The sequence below is a fragment of the Chanodichthys erythropterus genome, chromosome 14, assembly GCF_024489055.1.
Source record: "Chanodichthys erythropterus isolate Z2021 chromosome 14, ASM2448905v1, whole genome shotgun sequence".
Lineage (NCBI taxonomy): Eukaryota > Metazoa > Chordata > Actinopteri > Cypriniformes > Xenocyprididae > Chanodichthys > Chanodichthys erythropterus.
Window position 1 is genome coordinate 23551125 of NC_090234.1, and position 21480 is coordinate 23572604.

Genomic DNA, 21480 nt, shown 5'->3' on the forward strand with positions numbered 1-21480 from the left:
AACATACATGGCAACATTGCTTAAAGACATTGGATGTAACAGATAATAATAGAATTAAAAAGATATTCAATATATTTTTACTAGTGGGTGCAGGACACTATAGTTCATTTATGTAAGTGAGGATAGCAAAATAAAGGAAACTGTGACATATTATACCCAAATATGTGACATATTATAACCAAAAATTCTTCATACAGTGGACTATCAGTAAAACTGATAAAAATTTGGGACCAAAAGTGGGACCTTAAGTGTTATCTGACATAATTAAGATAATTTTTTTTTCTGACAGAGTTCTTGTTATATTTTATTACCATTTTTTTTAACTATAGTGAATAAACTGTACTAATGAACGAAATGTTCAAGGTGGTTTAAATATATATATATATATATATATATATATATATATATATATATATATATATATATATATATATATATATATATATATATATATATATATATATATATATACACACACACATTAATTTCAATTTCCTAATGTACAATTAAACTCCACTCAAATATTTGCTGCCACTTCAATATGGTCTGGTTTCACAAACAGGGGTTAGATTGAGGCAGGGTTAGGCCTTAGTTCATTTAGGACATTTAAGTAGCTTTTATAAACGTATCCTAAAAAAAAAACAAAAAAAAAAAAACATGTGCATCTTAAGACAAAACAATGACACTGACATATTTTAGGATATGTCACAGAGAAAAGTTACTTTCATGTTAAAGCAGCTCAAACATGCATTTTTTGTCTGAGACTAGCTTAAGCCTTGTCTGTGAAACGTGGGGTTAATTATTACATTAAATTATTAAAAATGAGACACTGCAAGTGCAATTACCACTTTTAAACAAAACAGTGATAGTCTTAACAGTCTCTACATAACCACAGTCTGTATTCTTCCAAAATGCAGACATAACAGAAACTCTTATAAATCCTATCATTACAACATTAAACCTTAACAGACCTCTTCCACATTAATTATTGTGCAAAACATATAGCATTTCATTTCAATTTCATAAATTTGACTGTTAGGTTTTTACAGTGCCTCAGCAGTTGACGAACTTTTTTTTTTTACATTTCTCTTTAAAGTAACATTTTTAACCAATATATTTCACCAATAGCAAGTCCATGTTTTGTTGCTACAATCAAAGTGTTTTTTTTCCATTCAGTTCTGAAGAAAAAAAGCTTAGTATTTGGTGTAAAATCTGGATCTCATGCTATTTTTCTTAAATCATTTCATGGTCCTTTATACATTCTCACAAATTTCAATGTGATTTTACACAGTACTTTTTTAAACAGAATTTCTTTGTGCTCCACTATACATAATCTCCATGTACTTCCATTTTGAAATAATATTTGTAATTTTTTCACATCAGGATTGATTTCATCATAATAACCTGAACTCCTGATAATACCAGTTATGGGTGAGAGCCAGTAGTTTCAGACTTCTCTGTCCATTTTTGTGAAAAGTGAAGTAAGACAGTAAAAAGTCACCTGGGTTGCAATACCACAGTTTTTTCCCACGTTAATGTGCATTACAGTGTTTTTTCAGTTGGTATATGATTTCACATAATCATATAAAAATTTTTGACTTTTTCATTGCAATGGCGAGTTTATATCTCAAAATTCTGAATTTTTTTCTTTCAACTGCAAGTTTATAACTATATTCTCAGAATTTTGAAATACCTGTATGAACTTGCAGTTGTGTGAAAAAACAAACAAAAAAACATCAGAATTGTGAGATAAAAAGTCATTCCAGTTCATTCCATAGGGAAAACACGCTTTCCATACTGAATGTAAACTGTAAAAATCTGATTATTGTAAGCTATACTGCAATTACTGTTATTACAGATTATTGGCAGGCTATTTTAAGTGCAGGGCTAGAAAAAAGTGAACACTGACAGAACAAAGGTTTGACTTACATAGTTGATAGTTAAACAAGTTAAAGGACATGAAGTAATCTAATGCAATGTGTGCCTTTGCTGATATCAAATGACACATTATTGCAGACAGCAAGACGGAGTTCAATGAAGCAGAACTGAATGTGTAAACACACCTGACCAGGGCAGCGTTTCACAAAAGCATCATAAGCCTAAGTTGATCATAGCTTCATTGGTGGCAATGGTTCTACGATCAACTTAGGTTTAAGATGCTTTTGGGAAACGTTACCCAGGGCCATCAGTGGGGTTTCTGGGCCCCTTGTACAGTTTATTGTTTTGGGTCTCCCTTAGTTGAAATCACATTTCTGGCTCTTCCTCTGTGTGCTCTTACAATTGTGTGACTTTGACTCTTATTTGAGGTATTAAAAACAACAATATTGTCTATAACAGGGGTCTCCAAAACTCTGTCCTGCAGGGCCACTCCAACTTGCCTCAACACACCTGCCTGGAAGTTTCTAGTATGCCCCATTAGACCTTGATTAGCTGGTTCAGGTGTATTTAATTTGGGTTGGAGCTAAACTCTGCAGGACAGTGGCCCTCCAGGATCGAGTTTGGAGACCCCTGGTCTATAAACTGGCTCAAGGAAGCTAAAGGATTATTGTTTAGCCCAGGGGTGTCCAATCCTCCTCCTGGAGGGCCACTGTTCTGCAACGTTTAGCTCTAACCCCAATTAGACCTCCCAGGCATACAGGTATGTTGAGGCATGTTGGAGGAGCTAACCTCTGCAGGAAAGTGGCCCCCCAGGACCATTTGCAACCGTTTGTGTTTAGTGTCGTGAGCACAATCCCTGTAAATTATTTAGGTGAAACGGTTACTCTTGTCAAGATGTGTGTTATCAAGAGTGTCAAGACACTCCTCTCAAAGGTAATATTGACAGAGGGAGTAGGTGCTGAACTCCTTCAGTGGAAGTAAAGTTTGAAACTAGTCTGAGGGGATTAGAAAGTGCTCGTCCTTCTTAGCCCGTTGATTTATTATGCCATCTACAGAGATGCTGAGCAGAGTGGTACTTCGATTCATTAAAGATACTGCTTGAAAGTAGGAACAGGTTACCAGAATGGCTACAATTGGACAAATAATCTTTACGAGGTAGAAGAATGGGCAACTTTTCTTTTTTTTTTAAGCCATTTCAGGTAGAAAATTATAACACAGTGAGTTAATATTGAATGTTGTTCATCAAATGTATGTCTTTTGCAGTATGATTGTTCTGATAGTAGTAATTTCTGGACTCATCATTTTCATTTTGGCTATTGCATTCTCAGGTTAGTAAAACATTCATGTATTTTGTGTGATTACTGTATAACTCTAAAGGTGATGATATATGGGGCAACTTTTTGAGCAATGTTGACAGGCAATGTTGTTGAGCTATGTTGCTCGGGCACTTTCCCATTGAGAATGGGCAACAAATTTCTATCTGGATAGTTTAGATCAAAATTTGTATCATCACTTTAATAGTTTGTATAACTTATAATAGTGCATTTGGGCTTTTGAGGTATAAACTAAACGTCTGTCTGCATGTTTGATTTCAAGCCTCCCAAGGTACCGTTGAGAGCAGTAGTCCCTCTACTGTGGGGAATCTTGATGAGAATGTGGTCCTGGATTGCAAGTTTCTTAGCAGCAGTGGCAATGAGCAATTCAGTGATGTATCAATTACTTGGCTAAAAGATGCTCTCAGTGGTGTGGTCTATGAATACAAGAACAAAGCAGCCCAGCTCCAGGGGCAGAACACACAGTTCAAAAACAGGGCTCAACTGTTCTCAGCTGCTATATCAACGGGGAACGCTTCCCTTCTGCTGAGAAATGTGAAGATGGAGGATGAGGGTGTGTATCGCTGCACTGTCAACGCACCAAAAGTCTCAGGGACAACCAGCATTAACCTTAAAGTGGCTGGTAAATACATTCTTTGTTTATTTATTTTAAAGTAAATTAATGTTTAAAACCAGACATTATATTTCTGCTTTATAGATCTGCAGGTTGGTGATGACAAGTGACTCTCTTTATGAGTGAGTCACTGAATCACTCTCTCAAATGATTTCTTCAAAACCCTGTGACTTATTCACGATACAGCACTAGCCTCGAGTACCTTATTGCTTTTATAAAACGGTTACCACACAATACAAATATTAAAACAAAAATATGTATCAATGCAACTTTTACTAAAAGCCTTCCTTCCGCCAGAAAAATAGTCCCTGATTGTGAACAGCAACAGAAGTTACATTATTACGCCATTAGATGGAGGCAAAGACTGTCTTTATGAGTGTGATGGTCAGTAGCGAAGACTTTTACATTGAAAAGACTAAATTGTTGTGAACATGGAACAATACGCAACTGACAAATGCTTTGACTAGCGCTGTCAGTCACGGGAAAACCCCTTAACTGTTAAAAGGACAAGAGTGCCCCAGGGATGACGCGTTTTTGTAGGCCAACCCAGAAGTTATAAGCGCACGGGTTCCCTCGACTGAAAGCCTATTAATTTTCCCCATAGACTTTTGGAAAATCGCAGAAAATAAGCTCTTTGTTTAACAAAGGGTTATGACACTTACACGTTTTGTCTATCAAGATAATCTTTACAAGTTAACACAACATTTATAGATTTTAAAGCCTAAATAAAGTTGTCAGATATAAAAGGCTAACAGTAGGCTATAAACGGACTACAGCACACCATGGTCGCGGATCAACTTTGTCACCACCAAGCGTCCTCAAACTTTATTTAGAAAACAACTCTATTTAAAAACATGCTCACTGATTATGATCTGCGCTGTGTATGAATACTTATCCACTTTTTCATGAGAAATGCTGTCCAAATGTCCTGTTTGTCATGATGACGTCTAAAGTCCCCGCCAAAGGAAGTAGTCCCTTTTAGCAATTTGTTAGCAACCGCCGAATTTAAGACACAGTAAAAGTTTAAAAAATCACAAGTGGGTTATAACTGGTGTGTTTTATGTCATAGATCAAAACGGGAAAGTATTTAGAGGCTTTGTTAACCACAGACCTTATTTCAGACGATTTAGCAAAAACCCATTCAAAAAGCCCATAGACTTTACGACGTTGGAACCGGAAGGCCTAAAATGCTCACTTGCTTCCGGGTTTTGCCTACAAAAACGCGTCATCCCTGGGGCACTCTATTGCAGCAGGCATTTAAATAGATTTTTTATTATGAACATAGGACTGACCTGAAGTAAAATGCTAAATCTGAATGCAGGTAATAAACTCACTCACTCTATCTTTTTCTCCCAACACTCTTCTACATAATACAGTAAGCTTCAATGAACAATATCAATTGAGAACAAACATTTTAGGTTGCTAAGGGTGTTGTGTAGTGATACACAGAACCGTTGGGTGAAGTGGGCATAGATGTGTTTTATCATGAATAAAACACAGCTATTGACCAATCAGAATCAAGGACAGGAACTAACCGTTTTATAAAAGCTGATAAAGACACAAAAGTTGTGTTTACATTATTCAATGACTTTCCCTGAGTAAATCATGGGAAAATTTACATTTTTTCATAATTTACATACACTGTTGTATGTTCCGAGATGTATAGAGAAGTAATTCTATAATATTATTATTCTTATATAATATTTACTACTAAATATTATTTAAAATTACTTAATTAATCTGACTATATTTGGATACACTGAAAAAAAAATTCAATCAGAAATGAATTACAATGAAATGGCATGTTGTGTTTTAATTATACATGAAATTTTGAAGCAGAAAGACTTATAGTATCTTCTTGTTAAACATACTTCAGTAATCTTTACAGTGTACATCAATAGTGTACTTTGAAATTATATATTTAAATGATATATATACACATATTTAGTGTATATCTGCTCATATCTGGATGCTGCTTTTCACCCTGATCTGTGTGTTTATTTGCAGCTTTCACAGCTCCCACATTTACTCAACGGGCAGGTGGCTCTCTGTTCGCTGAGGCTTATAAATGGTTTCCCAAACCAGAGGTTAGCTGGTTGAGTCCGATTGGGCAGCTTTTAAACAGCAGCACCAAATTTATTGACAACTCTGCTGGAATCATGAGAGTTGCTACTGTCCTTGAAGACCCAGTAAAAGAGAATGACACATACACCTGTATTATCCAGAACAGTGTTGCGAAAGCTATCTCAGAGGCAACTCTAACAGGTAAAATAGTAGATACTGACAAAACAAAAATGTAAAGATGGAACTAATTATTAAGCAGGACTCACCCATAGTCATAATATTTACACAGAGCAAATCAAGTTTGTTAAAACAAATTTGATGACAACTTGCAGTGTGGACAAACAAAATGGATGTCACTCAGTAAACAGAATTACACTTGGCTATGTTGATCATGAGTTTCTATTAGTAAGTTAATATTGCTATTTGTTTATGATTATTATTCCTCAGAAAACAGAGTGATGGTGAAGACATTCTTCATTTTCAGTGCTGCATCTACAAAAGTGTCATCCTCTCTTCCGTTCACAGTCATCCTTATTCTCTCTGTAATCCAGACACGTCTCTTCAGTGGTTGACTCATGGTCAGTCAGTTACAGTACAAAAGTCTGACATGATTTTCTTGGTTGGTTGCTTACAGTACGTACTAAAATTGAATCAATCCTAAACCATAATGACATTTACCAATAGAAAGAAAAACTGTTATTTTTTTAAACTCTAAACATTTTACTCTGTGCTGTAGAAGTGGATATATATCCAAATTCAGGTTTCACATGATAAATCCTATGAATTCTTTCATATGAAACATCTTTTATTTTGTTATTGACAAAATGCATCAGCTAATCTGCAAACGTATGTAATATTGTTTATCATAGCTTATTTCACTTTATTGAAACTGTTCTTGGAAAATGTTTGCATCACCAATAAAGGATTTTCAATACACTCATTTTTGAGACACATCATCTATTTTACTATTGCATCTATTAGGCCCCAATAACCCTGTTTAGAAATTCACTAATGATAAAAAAGGTAACACTTTACAATTATGCCACTAGTTAATTACATTAGTTAACATGAACTTACAATGAAAAATATTTCTAAAGCATTTATTAATTTCAACATTTACTAATATTGTTATAAAATCAAAAGTTGTATCTTATGCAGTGGACCTGAGCTAACATAAAATAAATAACATTTGTATCTTTATTAACTAACGTTAACAAAGATGAATGAATACTTTAAAGGGTTAGTTCACCCAAAAATGAAAATTCTGTCATTAATTACTCACCGTCGTGTCGTTCTACACCCGTAAGACCTTCGTTTCAATAGAGGCCTGACTGAGTCATCGGATTTCATCGACAATATCTTAATTTGTGTTCCTAAAATGAACGAAGATCTTATGGATGTAGAATGACATGAGGGTAAGTAATAAATTACATTATTTTCATTTTTGGGTGAACTAACCCTTTAATGTAAAGTGATAACAAAAGACCTTTGCTATTTAATAGCTGACTGATATTGTCAATCCTATATCCAAAAACATGACACTTGTATTACATTGTATATTTTTATTAGTCTATTACAATTACAGTGTCTCCTGGTTTAGGCTAGACAAATGCCCATATTGAAAATAACTTTTGTAAAAGGATTAATTAAAGGTATTTTGTAAATGGATTCATTACATTTCAGCAAGAAATAAAGCATTAACTTGATCTGTCTAGCCAGCAGATGGGGACACCCATCTTCCACACGTGCTTCTTTACACTGCTAGAATAGGTCAGATTTCAGACCACGCCCCCAAAGCTGAACACATAACATGATTGGATGGCGAGGCATGTTCTCAAATAACATGAGCGAAAAAGTTAACTCTCAGAAAGTTTGGTCTGAGTTGCTTTTTTTTTTTTGGAAATGGCACCAAAACCAGGCTACCGCTGTCATACCACAATTTGTTTTTGAATAAATTTATAGTAAAATCCTGGTAAAAATAACAAGTACGATGTCACTTTGCAAAGAGAGTTTAGTTCAAGAAGAAAATAGAGAAACAGTCTTGAGTACAAGCAATGGGGACACGGGAAAGAAGTCCAGAGCGATCTGTGGTGTTTGTAATCGGATGTATCGAGAACCTAAAATCCTGCCTTGCTTGCACACGTTTTGCGCGGACTGCGTTCGCCAGCTCGAGCCGTTTTCTGTGCGTCGCGTGAACGGGGAACGACGCTCGCCTGAAGATGACGCGCACGGGCACAATTCTGGCTCAACAATCCTGTGTCCCGAGTGCGATTCAGAGGTGAATCTGCCGCCATCGGGAGTGGAGGGGCTGACCACTGATCATCTTGCGCTGGACGAGGTGTTCATGGAGACACTGCTAGTGGACAGCAGCGTTTTGTGCGACTTGTGCAGCGACAGTGGCGCGGGGAAGCGCTGTGAGGTTTGCTGTGTCAACCTATGCGACTTCTGCAGTCAGGCCCACAGGTTAGTTTATTACTGTTTGGTAATGCACAAGAAATACAAAGTAATTTATTCACCCTCAAGTCGTTTCATATTCCTGGAAAACAAATGGAGATGTTAAAGAAATGGTTAACCCCCACTCTAAAAAATGAAAATTGTCAACATTTACTCACCTTCATGTCGTTCCAACCTGTATTACATTCTTTAAAAAAAAATATATTGAGACCCACATATTTTGGTTTACACTGACTTATATTGTATAAAAAAGAATTACCTAAACATAGAGTATGTGATTTTGGAACATTAAAGGATTAGTTCACTTTCAAATTAAATTTTCCTGATAATTTACTCACCCCCATGTCATCCAAGATGTTCATGTCTTTCTTTCTTCAGTCAAAAAGAAATTAAGGTTTTTGATGAAAACATTCCAGGATTTTTCTCCAATGGAGCCCAAACGGTTAAACGGTCAAAATTACAGTTTACAGTGATCCCAGAAGAGAAATAAGGGTCTTATCTAGAGAAACCATTGCTCATTTTCTAAAAATTTTATGTTTTAACCATAAATGCTCATCTTGAACTAGCTCTCTTCTTCTTCTCTATTTGAATTCCAGCAGTGTAGACAACTAAGTGTATTACTGCCCTCCACAGGTCAAAATGTGAACTAAATTGTCATATACAATATGCTATTGCAAGTATATTAGTTCAAACTTTAACCTGTGGAGGGCAGTAATACACTTAGCAGTGTCTACACTGCTGGAATTCTAATAGAGAAGAAGAGAGCTAGTTCAGGGCTGCGTTCCAGTTCGGTTTTTAAATGCCCTTCCCTGCTAACTTCACTCGGTCTCGTTGACTCGGATGTACGTCATTGCTTACAATGCACGAGTGCCCACTTATGGTGGAACCTTTGTATGGGCTGAACTGGAATGTCCCTTGATCACTTGGAATCCGCAATGAAGCTAATTTATTATTTATTTTTTCCCCTTACAAAATTGTTTAATACAGCATTCTATATGTATATGTGTGTTTTAAATGTTTAAAAAATAATTAATATATCATAGAGTTGTTTGTGGTGGGGTAAATTAAACGCGATATGCGGTGACGTCACAATCGTGTTGCATTGTGGGTTATGGAGCTGCCTGAAGTGTACATATGTAGTAGACTCGCTCCCTCGGTTAAAATCGAGAGAGCGAGGGTCTGTCCATATAAACTTCCCTCGTCCACCTCACGAAGTGGAACGCACTTCAAAATGGCGGCAGGGATTCCCCCGAGGGGAAGTGTTTAGTGAAGTTCGCGAGTGCATGTCTAAAACCAAACTGGAACGCAGCCCAGGATGAGCATTTATTGTTAAAACTTATATCATTTTGTTTTAGAAAATGAGTGATGGTTTCTCTAGATAAGACCTTTATTCCTCGTCTGAGATTGTGTAGAACGTTTTGAAGCTGCAATGAAACTCTAATTCTGACCTTCAACCGTTTGGGCTCCATTGAAGTCCACTATATGGAGAAAAATCTTAATTAAAATTAATTTCTTTTCCACTGAAGAAAGAAAGGCATGAACATCTTGGATGACATGGGGATGAGTAAATTATCAGAATTTTAATTTGAAAGCGAACTAATCCTTTAAATGAGGGTGACCATATTAGAAATTTGGGTAAGGGTCAAAGGTCAAGACCTATGGTTATTCATATGTAACATTACACCTTGAATGGTCAAATGCCTGTCACAAAGATGTGTCCTGTAGGAACAGCCCCTAATTATGCAGGGGTGTCCAATCCTGCTCCTGGAGGGTGACTGTCCTTCAGAATTCAGCTCCAACCCCAATAAATAATTCATATAATAATTATATTAATTTACAATTAATATTAAACTTTGCTAATACATGCATTAATATATAAAGCTTTTAAAATGAATAAACTTAGATGTATTCATTTGATCTTTTTGTGAAACTAAATTAATAGGCCTGTTTATTTGACTCGCATGCATTGATAGTCAGATATTTTCTTTCAGCTGCCGTCTCAAACTTTCGCTGCAGCAGCAGTGTTTATTCCTGCCTGTTTGCTGCACGTGTCACATTTTCAGGTGCACATGTAGGGCTGGGCAATACAGCTAAAAAACATATCACGATATAATGTTTCATATTGTTCGGTACCGATAATTATTGAAAAAAATAATAACCTTTATAAAATTTAACCAATGCATTTTTAATTAAGGCAAACAACAAAATTTTTATAACAAAACAAAATAAATAAATATTTCTTATCTTTCTTATATTTTATATGCATATTAAATAAATCTGGATAAATTGAAAAACTTGTTTCAAACTGAGATCACGATTCTGAATGACAACTAAATGAAAAAAACATGTAATTTACTAGAGGTTCTGACAAAATATTAATTAATTATTTTTTTATAAATCTGTTTGGATGTACGAGTCAATGACTCACTTTCAGAGTTAATCACAAACCCTGGATCAAGCCTGAGTTTACAGAAAACTAAGCATTCTAGAAACTTCCAGTCAGGTTTGTTGAAGCAAGTTGGAGCTAAACTGAAGGACAGTGGCCCTCCAGGACTGAGTTTGTACACCCGTCCTAATGCGTTGTCATTTAACCAGCCATTGCATAATGTTGCGTTCAAGTACTCCAGGGAAGTTTGTTTACAAATTGGGAAATTGTTATTACAATACCAGGTGCTTTCAAATCACTATGGTTAGATCTCATATGGATGATTGCACATTTTTTACAAAAAATAAATAAATAAAGCAAAAACTTTGCTTCTACTAAATGATGAAGAATCTGCATCATGTGATTTTGAATCATAGGGCGGCATGATAATGGTTAAAGGGGTGGTTCAATGCGATTTCACTCTTTTAACTTTTAGTTAGTGTGTAATGTTCCTGCTTGAGCATAAACAGTATCTGCAAAGTTACATCGCTGAAAGTTCAATGCAAACGGAGATATTGTCTTTTAAAGTTATGGCAGTTTAATGCCTACAAAAACGACCGGTTTGGACTACAACGAGCTTCATCCGTTGCTATTTATCATCTGTTGCTATTTTTGGTTGCATCAAGGATGTAAACAAAGACCACCGCATTTTTGCTTCGCTAGCCAGTTAGCTAAATTCTACAAACACCAACAAACTTCTATGTTCATAGACAAACAGTTGTTCATGCTATAAATTAAACGATACCTTTACAAAAATGCGACTACTCAGTCATGTATTTGGCTACATTAAAGCTTTAATCAGGATAAAACTGTATATTGAAAGCTAACAAACAGCAGTGACAGCATCTAAACACTTTGACATAAATACTAAATGAAATACCATTCATAAACGCAATTGCAGAGGTTCGGTTCAATTTGATACAGCAATATAGACGCCATTGTTTACGTTTTCACCGAAGCCCACGTAACCGGTAACAACTAAAATGGTAAGAGGCGTGGCGTTTCCGGACGCTTCAGCGAATCACGATGGCTCTGGATACACTGGGCCAGCTAACCAATCTGGGCACATTGCGTATTTCGGAGGGAGTGGCTTCATAGAAGCAGGAAGTCAAACGAGCCGTTCATATAACAATGGATACAGAGGTGTAGAATAAAGGTAAAATATATGAAAAATACAGCTTTTTTAAAAAAAAAACAAAAGCATTAAGACTGCGCCCCCAAAACACAATCAAGCCTAGCAAAAAAAAACACTGAACCACCCCTTTAAACTAATAATCATGATTATGTGGCTCAATTTATGATCATTATTTTTTTTGTAATTTCATTAGAATTATTGCACTTTCACTTAAACACAAATTAAGAAAATGTCGACTCATGTGTATGGTTTATTTTAAATTATCTCTTTACGTTTTGCAAACTGGTATGTTTTATTGTACATCGGGGAAATTCAATAATTTCATTCTAATCACAAATTTACTGTCAATACAGATGCTTCATCCATTGATTCCACCATGTTTTCAGACTGAAATGCCCCCAATTCAGAACCTCTCAGGTTAAAGAAAATCCAGGGTTTTCCAATCAAAATGACGAATTTGTGGTGGCGTTCATGTGCTCTTACTCTTAAATACAATCCATCATGACTTGAATGCAAAGTAAGTCCTGTAATGCGTATCTTCCCTGCAGGAGACAGAAGAGGACCTCCTCTCACTCTATCCAAAGCCTACAGGAGCTGAAATCTCAGGGTCGTCTCACTAGACCAGTTCTGTGCTCGCTGCATCCTGGTCAGGAGCTACGGCTCTTCTGCGAGCCATGTGACCTCACCGTGTGCCTGGAGTGTGCGGCCACCTTTCACCGCGACCACCACTGCAACTCTGCCCATGAGGTCATCAGTCGCCATGGAGATCGCATCAGGGATTTGGTAGTCAGGAGCTTAAGGCCTCGTCTTGCTCGTCTGGAGGATTCACTGAGACGTGTGGACACATCCCAAGAGGCTTTGCAGGCACGGACTGACACGTTGGCAGGTGAGATTCGGGCGTTTGCTCGGAGTTATGCCAGCGCGGTGGAGGCACATTGCTGTTCACTGCTGCGGTCACTGGAGGACTTGAAATTGCAGCGCAGGAACCAACTTCATCTGCAGAAGGCTCAACTGCAGCAGGCCTTGTCTGATGTCCGCGGTGGAGTGGACTTTGCAGAGCGTCTGCTCACGTGCGGTTCAGATGCCGAAATCCTCAGTGCCAAAGGAGTTACTATGAGGAGATTGATGAACCTTGTGGAGTCAGGATATGATCCACACCCAACGACTATCGCACATGATAATGCCAGCAGCATCTGTTTCCTTCCACAGGAGAGTGCTGGGGAGGTGGAGGGATTTCCTGTGGTAGGAGTTGTACATGCCAAGACTGTGGATCCCAGCAAATGCAGTATCCAGGGAGAAGGTGAGTATGTCTGGGCTGCGTTTAACTCCACTTTTAGACATGTACTCGTGAACTTCCCTAAGCACTTCCCCTCGGGGGAATCCCCACCACCATTTTGATGTATGTTCAGCTTCGTCAGGTGGATGAAAGAAGTTTATTTGGACAGACCCTCAACCCCTAGATTTTACTCATATGTTTACTTTAGGCAGATCCAACAACACGATTGTGACGTCACCACAGCAACTCCATAGCATATTCCAAGTGATCAAGGGCTTAATGTGTTCATTTTAAACACATTGCAAGGGTTCAGCCAGTAGTGGGCACTCATGCAATGTAAGCAATGAAGTACATCCGAGTGAACGAGATGGAGAGAAGTTAGTGAGTGAAGGGCATAAAAAAGTGGACTTAAAGGATTAGGCCACTTTTAAATAAAATTTTCCTGATAATGTACTCACCCCCATGTCATCCAAGAAGTTCATGTCTTTCTTTCTTCAGTCGAAAAGAAATTAAGGTTTTTGATGAAAACATTCCAGTATTATTCTCCTTATAGTGGGCTTCAATGTCCTCCAAACAGTTGAAGGTCAAAATTACAGTTTCATTGCAACTTCAAAGGGATTTAAACGATACCAGATGAGGAATAAGGGTCTTATCTAGCGAAACGAACTGTCATTTTCACAAAAAAAAAAATGTAAATGTATATAAACAAATGTTCGCCTTGTAAGTCGGTTTTGGGGGAGGTACTTACAAGGCGAACATTTGTTTATATATATTTAATTTTTTTTTTTTGTGAAAATGACAGTTCGTTTCGAAAATTTGTTTCTATAAAGCATATACATTTAAAAATTTTTTTTGAAAATGTCCAATCGTTTCACTAGATAAGACCCTTATTCCTCATCTGGTGTCATTTAAAGCCCTTTGAAGCTGCACCGGGTGTGTCTCATACGTTCTGAAAAGTGATGCCACGGGCTCTATCATCGCCCCCTGGAGGCTGGATGCAGTACAAGTCATAAACCCTGCCCTCTCAATGCAAACGAATGGCGCTTGTCAAAAAAAAAAAAATTAATTACTCTCCAATAAAAAATTTCAGAAAGATGGTTTTGGTCATTTAAGGTAGTTATCACGCTGATATATATTCAATTGTGTTTTTTTGTGATAAGTTTGATTTTAGCTAGCAATTTGATGATATAGAAACGGGGCGTGTCGGTTTGATTGACAGTTTTAATTGACAGCTTCTCTTAACTGTCGGAGCTTCGAGGGGAGATTGAAGATATATCACTAACTTTTAATTTTCGATTTTTGTGTTATTTTTACAACGACAAAATGAGTTGTTCAGCAGTAAACTGTACTAACCGACCTACAGGATCTGAAGGATCACTCAGTTTTTTCCGGTAACGTTAAATGTGGGCTTTATAAGCTAATTAATAAATGATATTAGCTAAGATAACATGCTTAACGTTAGCCATGACAGAAAAAAAGCAGGTGATTGTTATCTGGCAGTTACTAATTATTTTTATGGGTATAAAAATAATAATTAGCAGGACAAAACTAATGATAGCCTACTCTAATTAATTATAGAGCACTTACAGCAAATCGATCTCCTGTAATGTTACCGTTAGTTTAATTTTATTTAAAATGGCAGGATTACCATTGAGTTGTTTCTAGTGGCATATTATTGAGTTTATCTAACATTACTGAATTAGCAGCTACGTTATGCAGCTATTGTTGATTTCCGGACGGATTGAATATAGCTGGGACAAATAACTAATAAAACTTGAGTTAGCTTATATCATTCTTAAATTAGAAGCTTAACGCTGAAATCAAAATAGAACATTTATTTCTATATATTTTTATGTTATTTATACTTACGTTTGAACTCTGTGGTGGTTGTGAAATGTGAGGTCATTTTGTTTAACGTTAATCCTAAAATGAAGATAACAAAAATGAAACAATCCATTCAAAATATATTTATTTTATATGAGAAAAAAAATGCATGTGGTCGCCATAAACTGTATGATGATAACTTTGACAGACTGCATTAACTAAAGATCGTTAATTTTGCTGTCCAACCATAGTGTCCAACACATCGTGAAAGACTTGTTCATTTTAAATCATTTAAAAAATAGCCAACGTCAGTTTTAATATAGTATATTATTATGTCTTTAAATTTAAGTCGTTAGATGTTGTATTTGTATTTAACTTACCTTATTTCAGCAAGCAAAAGAGAAGTTCAATGTGAACCGCCAATAAAAAAAACGAGTAAGAAGTTCAGGGGGCGTGGTTGATTGCGAGTGCGTTTGGGCGGAAGCTTGATACCGCTGCTCCGCCTCTGGCTCCACTGACAGTTCCTTCTTCGCATGCCCAGGCTCCAAACTTTTTTTTTTTTGACGTATTGCGTAACATGTCAGCGCCCATTCGGTCGGCCATTTTGGCTTCAGTTCATTACAATGGAAGGAAGCGGCGTCGCGTCGTCCATCTTTTTTTTACAGTCTATGAGCTGCACTGAAACTGTAATTTTGCCCTTCAACCATCTGGAGGCCATTGAAGTCCACTATAAGGAGAATAATCCTGAAATGTTTTCATCAAAAACTTTAATTTCTTTTCGACTGAAGAAAGAAAGACATTAACATCTTGGATTACATGAGGGGTGAGTAAATTATCAGGAAAAGTTTATTTGAAAGTGGACTAATCCTTTAAACACAGCCCTGGTGTGGAGAGGCAAATTGCTTGTCGCTGGAATCTTATTGCATTGTGTCTGATTAGGACACGTTGTAAAGCCCAAAGTATACTTTTGACATATGCACGAGAGTCATCGTACAGTAGTGTTGTCAAAAATACCGACCACAATTCGGTACTGAAATTTTAAAAATGTGACGCTGTTGAGTGTTTACTCATGAAACTATGTGGTCACATACTGTAGTAGAGTTTGGTTTCGTGGCTTTACTGTGGAATCTTAAGCTCTGTTTGTCAAACATGACAGTTCATTGCTTGTTCCTCAGAAACCATAGAGTTCAGATGAAATTGTATATTTGAAGTTTTCTCTGTGACAAGATCTAAAGTATGAAAGTGAGAATTTTTTGGCATTTGATCCCCTACACACACACAAACACACAAACATATATACACAAGTGCACACACCAAAGGCCTAGGGCAGGACACTGGGATAAATAGCAGACAACATTCCAGGCTTCCATGACAACCCAACCTTTTTATGTACTGGTGCTCCTGGAGTGTAAAACGGCCACTTATCCAGCTCTGTCCCAGCATGCCATACTTTAGGAGGTCAATATACTGCTGCTTGCCTGTGGTTGTACAGGTTGGCCATCCATATCAGGGTTCCCACTGTCACAGAAATTGCTCTGTGTGCTCTTCTGTAAAGTGCTAATGGAAATACGAGACACTCCATAGCAGTTTTTGTCATCAGATCAGTTTACTAAGATAAAATGGTATTTTCCCACCCCTCCTTTTTCCACCCTATTTTGCAACGTGGACGTAAGCTATTCTCTTTGAATGTGCAAGACTTTTTAAAAGTCGTCTTTCAACCTTCTTTTTTTTTCACCTCCACCCAATGGCTGCACTTGCGTTAAAAATAAGGTGGATAAAAAAAATAAATAAAAAAAATCTAAGTTGTTTTTAGAAAAATGTCTTTCTTAAAGTAGGAATGCAATGAAAATCACACACACACATACACACATACATACATACACATATATATAAATATATACACATATATATAAAATTTTGTTTTTTGTTTTTTACCTCTTAATCAAAATATTGTAACTGTGATCTTGCTGTGAAATGACAGACTTCTTCAATCATTTATCGGTCTCCCATGACTATAAGCTCGCATTCAGATCTTCCTTCATCCATCCATTTTTTTTTAGTAAATCGCTTCACTCAGATGTACATCACAATATGGAATAAATGATCTGTTGCTGCTTCCGTTGCATAGCCTGTGTGTCGACTCACATGTCTGTCCTTGTGTGTGAATAACTCCCAGGTGTGGAGCGAGGTCGTGAAGGCCAGCGGGGAGAGTTCACTTTGGTTTGCAGGGACTCTTCTGGAGAACAGATGGGTCGAGGTGGAGACCCTGTTCTGGTCAGCATAGTGCACAAGGAGAAGAAGGGTTGGTAAGTATACAGGAAAATTAAGACCACCATGTTTTTAAAAATGTGACCGGGGCGGGTTCATTCTGACTCCGATCCGAAGTGTTCTTTGTCATTAGTGAAGTTTCCATCCAAAGTTGTGATTTTAACTTATGTGCAAAGTTGGAATATCACATTAAACATTTGTGAATAAAGGAGTGCTTCGATCCCATGTTTTCAAGAGATCAAAATTGTCGCTTCCTGGGAAATTGGTGTTAGCTGTAATAAAAATTTAAGATGTTGCAATTGGGAAACTCAATCATGTGAGACGCTTCTGATAGGTCATTATACCAAATCATTCTGATGACAGACTTTGGCTCAGGCATTTCGGAATGATCAAACCAACATTTGAGATGTCGTGCAAAGAAATTGTCTGCTGATTGGTCCAGTTATCCAATAACATCAAATGTTGAGGCGCATCGAGGGATTTATTCAGTAAATGTTTCTATTGTAGATATTCATGTCATCTTATCAGATAAAAAAAAAAAAGTATCCACCTCAGTTGAGCGCATGAGTTTTATGTGCATTTGTAGAATTTATGTGTAAATTTTTTTTACACAAGACTTTCATTCATCTTCAGAACACAAATTAAGATATTTTTGCTGAAATCCATGAGCTTTCTGGCCTCTGATAGCCTGCAACATTATCACCACTTTTAAGTTCCAGAAAGGTAAGACATCGTTAATATAGTCCATGTGACTACAGTGGTTCAACCTTAATGTTGTGAAGCGAAGAGAATACTTTTTGTATGGAAGAAACAAACAAAAATAATGACTTTTATTCAACCATTTCTTTTCTTCCATGTAAGTCTCTTTTGATAATGTCTTTACTACCTTTCTGGGCCTTGAAAGTGGTAATAACATTGCAGTCTATCAGATGTCAGGCAGCTTTTCATCAAAAATATCTTAATTTGTGTTCCAAAGATGAATGAAGATCTTACGGGTGTGGAACGACATGAGGGTGAATAATTAATGACAGAATTTTCATTTTTAGGTGCATTAACCCTTTAAGATCTTCAACACCCCCCCCCCCCCCTTTTTTTTTTTTTTTAAATACATCCGACTGTGACTTCTCTTTTTCATGTGTGTTTTCCCCTCTGTGGCATTACAGCTCTGTGGAAGCGCTAGTGGTGGATAACAGTGATGGCTCCTATGGTGTGTCCTACACCCCTGCTGAAGCAGGTCTTTACTCTGTGTGGGTCTGTGTTAAAGCACAGCACGTCCAGGTAACTGTGCAGTTGAACCAAAACAGCTGTGTTTAAAAATAATAACAACAACATTATTGGCCAGTTTGAAGGATGTATCAGTGATTCTGGGACTGATATTCCAACAATCTGTGGTTTCCAGGGATCACCTTTCGTTTTAAATGTGAAGAGGAAGTTCAGACGTCACCGTGGCATATTCCATTGCTGTTCCTTCTGCTCTAGTGGGGGAGCTAAAGAGGCACGCTGTGGCTGCACAGGGACCATGCCAGGTAATGTAGCACAAAAAATTGTTTTCATCTAATATTAATTTAATCCAATGAAAGGGCATGCTTGTATCTGTGTGTGTGCGCACTTAGGAGGGTTTCAGGGCTGTGGACATGGTCATAAAGGACACCCCGGTAAGCCCCACTGGTCATGTTGTGGCAGTGTAGTGGAGGCTTCAGAGTGTATTCTGCATAACCTGGGCACCGTTTCTCCTCGTGGTCATCTCCGGACTGTGGAGCTCTGAGACAACAAGCAAAAATACACTCTGTCTGATCACATTTTTACCATAAATTCATAACCATCAGCAGTGCCAATATTTATTGTGCCCCTTCATAATCATGGCCGCAACTGAGAAATTATATTTAAAATTACATTCTATCTGTTCTGTTTTACAAAGTGTCAACACTAATACTTTTGTATCAGTATTATAACAATTTAAAAACTAGTGTTTTATTTACACATTCAAAACTAAAGTATTTTTACTGTACAATCATTGTAAATATTTGTTTCATCCATATTTTATCATAATCTGCATGAGTTGACTAAAACATTTTATTAATGTCTGGATATTTTGTTAATGTCTGTTGTATTGTTTTATTCTATTGTTTTATCATAAAAAGCATGTTTCCCTTGATAATACCCTGTTATATAAACAATGTGGTTTGTGTTATAATGGTTTATTTTTATGTGTGCATGACTCCATTCCAAAAACTGTTATTATATGCATCCTTACATTTCAGCTGTCTTTGTTTATGCTGAACTGGTACCTCGGATTAAACAACTCTTACCTCTCCATTTGTAGGCACTTGTCAAATTGTGACTGTTTAATTGTGATCTTTTTTTGCATAGTATATTTTCTGTGTAGTCAGATCTATAAAACATACAGGACAGAAGTTCTTTAAGTACTTTAGGTCTCACCGCCATGTGGTTTTACATTACTTATTGAGCAAAATATCATTTCTATGTGGTTATTTGGTTTGCCACTTTAATTTGTACTGATTTTGGGCAATGATCACCGACTTTGAGGAAAGTATTGAAAACAATAGAACTAAGTGAATCTCTAGGCAACATACTGGATTGCTCTTTCTAACTCTAGATGGCAGTAGTGCTTTGTGAGGAAGTTACATTGCTTTGCAAGTACATGGCTAAATTTCAGTGAAGAGGAGCTGTCTTTCTCTGTCAATCAGTCCTTATTAAAAAGTGTACCTGTGAAGACTGAAAGCAACACTAACCCTTACTGAAATACATAATCTGTAATAAACATTTGTTTTAATGCCTTTCTTGTAATATTTAATTTACTATTAAATTATACATTAATTGTTCATGTGACCACCTAATATTAAATACTTATTTAAAAAATAAAATCGTACGATTATATTACATAATATATATTTTTAAAATGTACATTACATTATATAATATATATTTTTCACTTGAAAAAAGGACTGAAAGATCTCAGACAATGACCTCTAATATTTTCCCTCTATGCCATGCACATACAAAGCAGTGGATTAAAGTAGCCATCAGTCTGACAGTCCTTCAGAAGGACACCGTACATGCTTTGAACTCTCAGTTTTCTCTTTGAAATCTCTGAGCTCACACAGTCAAGGAGATGAGTAGTTCTGTAAGCCTGCAAACAACTGACTGAGTTTATCAGAACTGTCCAATATAATATCTGGATTTATCTATTCTAATGATAGATATTTGTATGAAGTGCTTTTCATCTTAATACCCAATTAATACCCCTTCTTTACACACACATATATATATATATATATATATATATATATATATATATATATATATATATATATATATATATATATATATACAGTACAGTCCAAAAGTTTGGAACCACTAAGATTTTTAATGTTTTTAAAAGAAGTTTCGTCTGCTCACCAAGGCTACATTTATTTAATTAAAAATACAGTAAAAACAGTAATTTTGTGAAATACTATTACAATTTAAAATAACTGTTTTTTATTTGAATATATTTCACAAAGTAATTTACTCCTGTGATGCAAAGCTGAATTTTCAGCATCATTACTCCAGTCTTCAGTGTCACATGATCCTTCAGAAATCATTCTAATATGCTGATTTGCTGCTCAAGAAACATTTAATGTATACAATTGTACAAAATATTTGTGTACAATATTTTTTTTCAGGATTATTTGATGAATAGAAAGTTCAAAAGAACAGTGTTTATCTGAAATCTAATCTTTTGTAACATTATAAATGTCTTTACTGCCACTTTTGATATGGTCACCCACACATAATCTAAATTATCAATGAAATGTATTTTGATTGACAGAGATCTCAAAGAATCTCATTTGTGACCCACATATGCATTCTAGGGTGCTAAAATAACTGCATTCATCTGCATGCATAGGATTTGACAGCGCGCATCACAGATCACATCACAGATTCAAGCCCCTTTGGGGGGGAGGGTCTGTTACACTGATGCCATGACCTGGATAGAATCTAAATGGCTGTTAGATGGAAAGAAGTTTAAGAAAAGATGCAGTAGAGTGTCATTATCTTGATGTGTTGGTGAAGAACATGGTCAAATGCTTTGGCTGGTGCAGGCCGAGTGAATATGCCGTTCTCGTAATCAACATGTTGGATGCAGGAGAAATGGGCAGGAATAAAGTGATTTTGAGTGATTTTGACAAGGGCCAAATTGTTATG

General features: G+C 36.5%; 2 protein-coding genes across 2 annotated transcripts; both read left to right on the plus strand.

The window, feature by feature from the left end:
- The first annotated feature begins 2866 nt into the window (after positions 1-2866).
- vtcn1 (V-set domain containing T cell activation inhibitor 1) lies at positions 2867-6816 on the plus strand. The gene is made up of 5 exons (XM_067410041.1): positions 2867-3033; positions 3142-3206; positions 3475-3834; positions 5833-6090; positions 6337-6816. Exons 1-5 carry the CDS (start codon positions 3002-3004, stop codon positions 6459-6461), a joined length of 840 nt encoding a protein of 279 aa, XP_067266142.1. The 5' UTR covers positions 2867-3001; the 3' UTR covers positions 6462-6816.
- A 723-nt stretch (positions 6817-7539) lies between these two features.
- On the plus strand, positions 7540-19579 carry trim45 (tripartite motif containing 45). The gene is made up of 6 exons (XM_067409871.1): positions 7540-8352; positions 12452-13203; positions 17180-17309; positions 18435-18549; positions 18671-18797; positions 18885-19579. The coding sequence occupies exons 1-6, from the start codon at positions 7880-7882 to the stop codon at positions 19034-19036; spliced, it is 1749 nt and encodes a 582-aa protein (XP_067265972.1). The 5' UTR covers positions 7540-7879; the 3' UTR covers positions 19037-19579.
- The last annotated feature ends 1901 nt before the right edge of the window (positions 19580-21480 follow it).

Coding starts and splice junctions, on each gene's coding strand:
- vtcn1 (XM_067410041.1), top strand. CDS start 3,002: ATGGCTACAATTGGACAAATAATCTTTACGAG. Junction 3,034..3,141: donor GGACAAATAATCTTTACGAG/GTAGAAGAATGG, acceptor TGTCTTTTGCAG/TATGATTGTTCTGATAGTAG. Junction 6,091..6,336: donor CTCAGAGGCAACTCTAACAG/GTAAAATAGTAG, acceptor ATTATTCCTCAG/AAAACAGAGTGATGGTGAAG.
- trim45 (XM_067409871.1), top strand. CDS start 7,880: ATGTCACTTTGCAAAGAGAGTTTAGTTCAAGAAGAAAATAGAGAAACA. Junction 8,353..12,451: donor TTCTGCAGTCAGGCCCACAG/GTTAGTTTATTA, acceptor TCTTCCCTGCAG/GAGACAGAAGAGGACCTCCT. Junction 17,310..18,434: donor CACAAGGAGAAGAAGGGTTG/GTAAGTATACAG, acceptor GTGGCATTACAG/CTCTGTGGAAGCGCTAGTGG.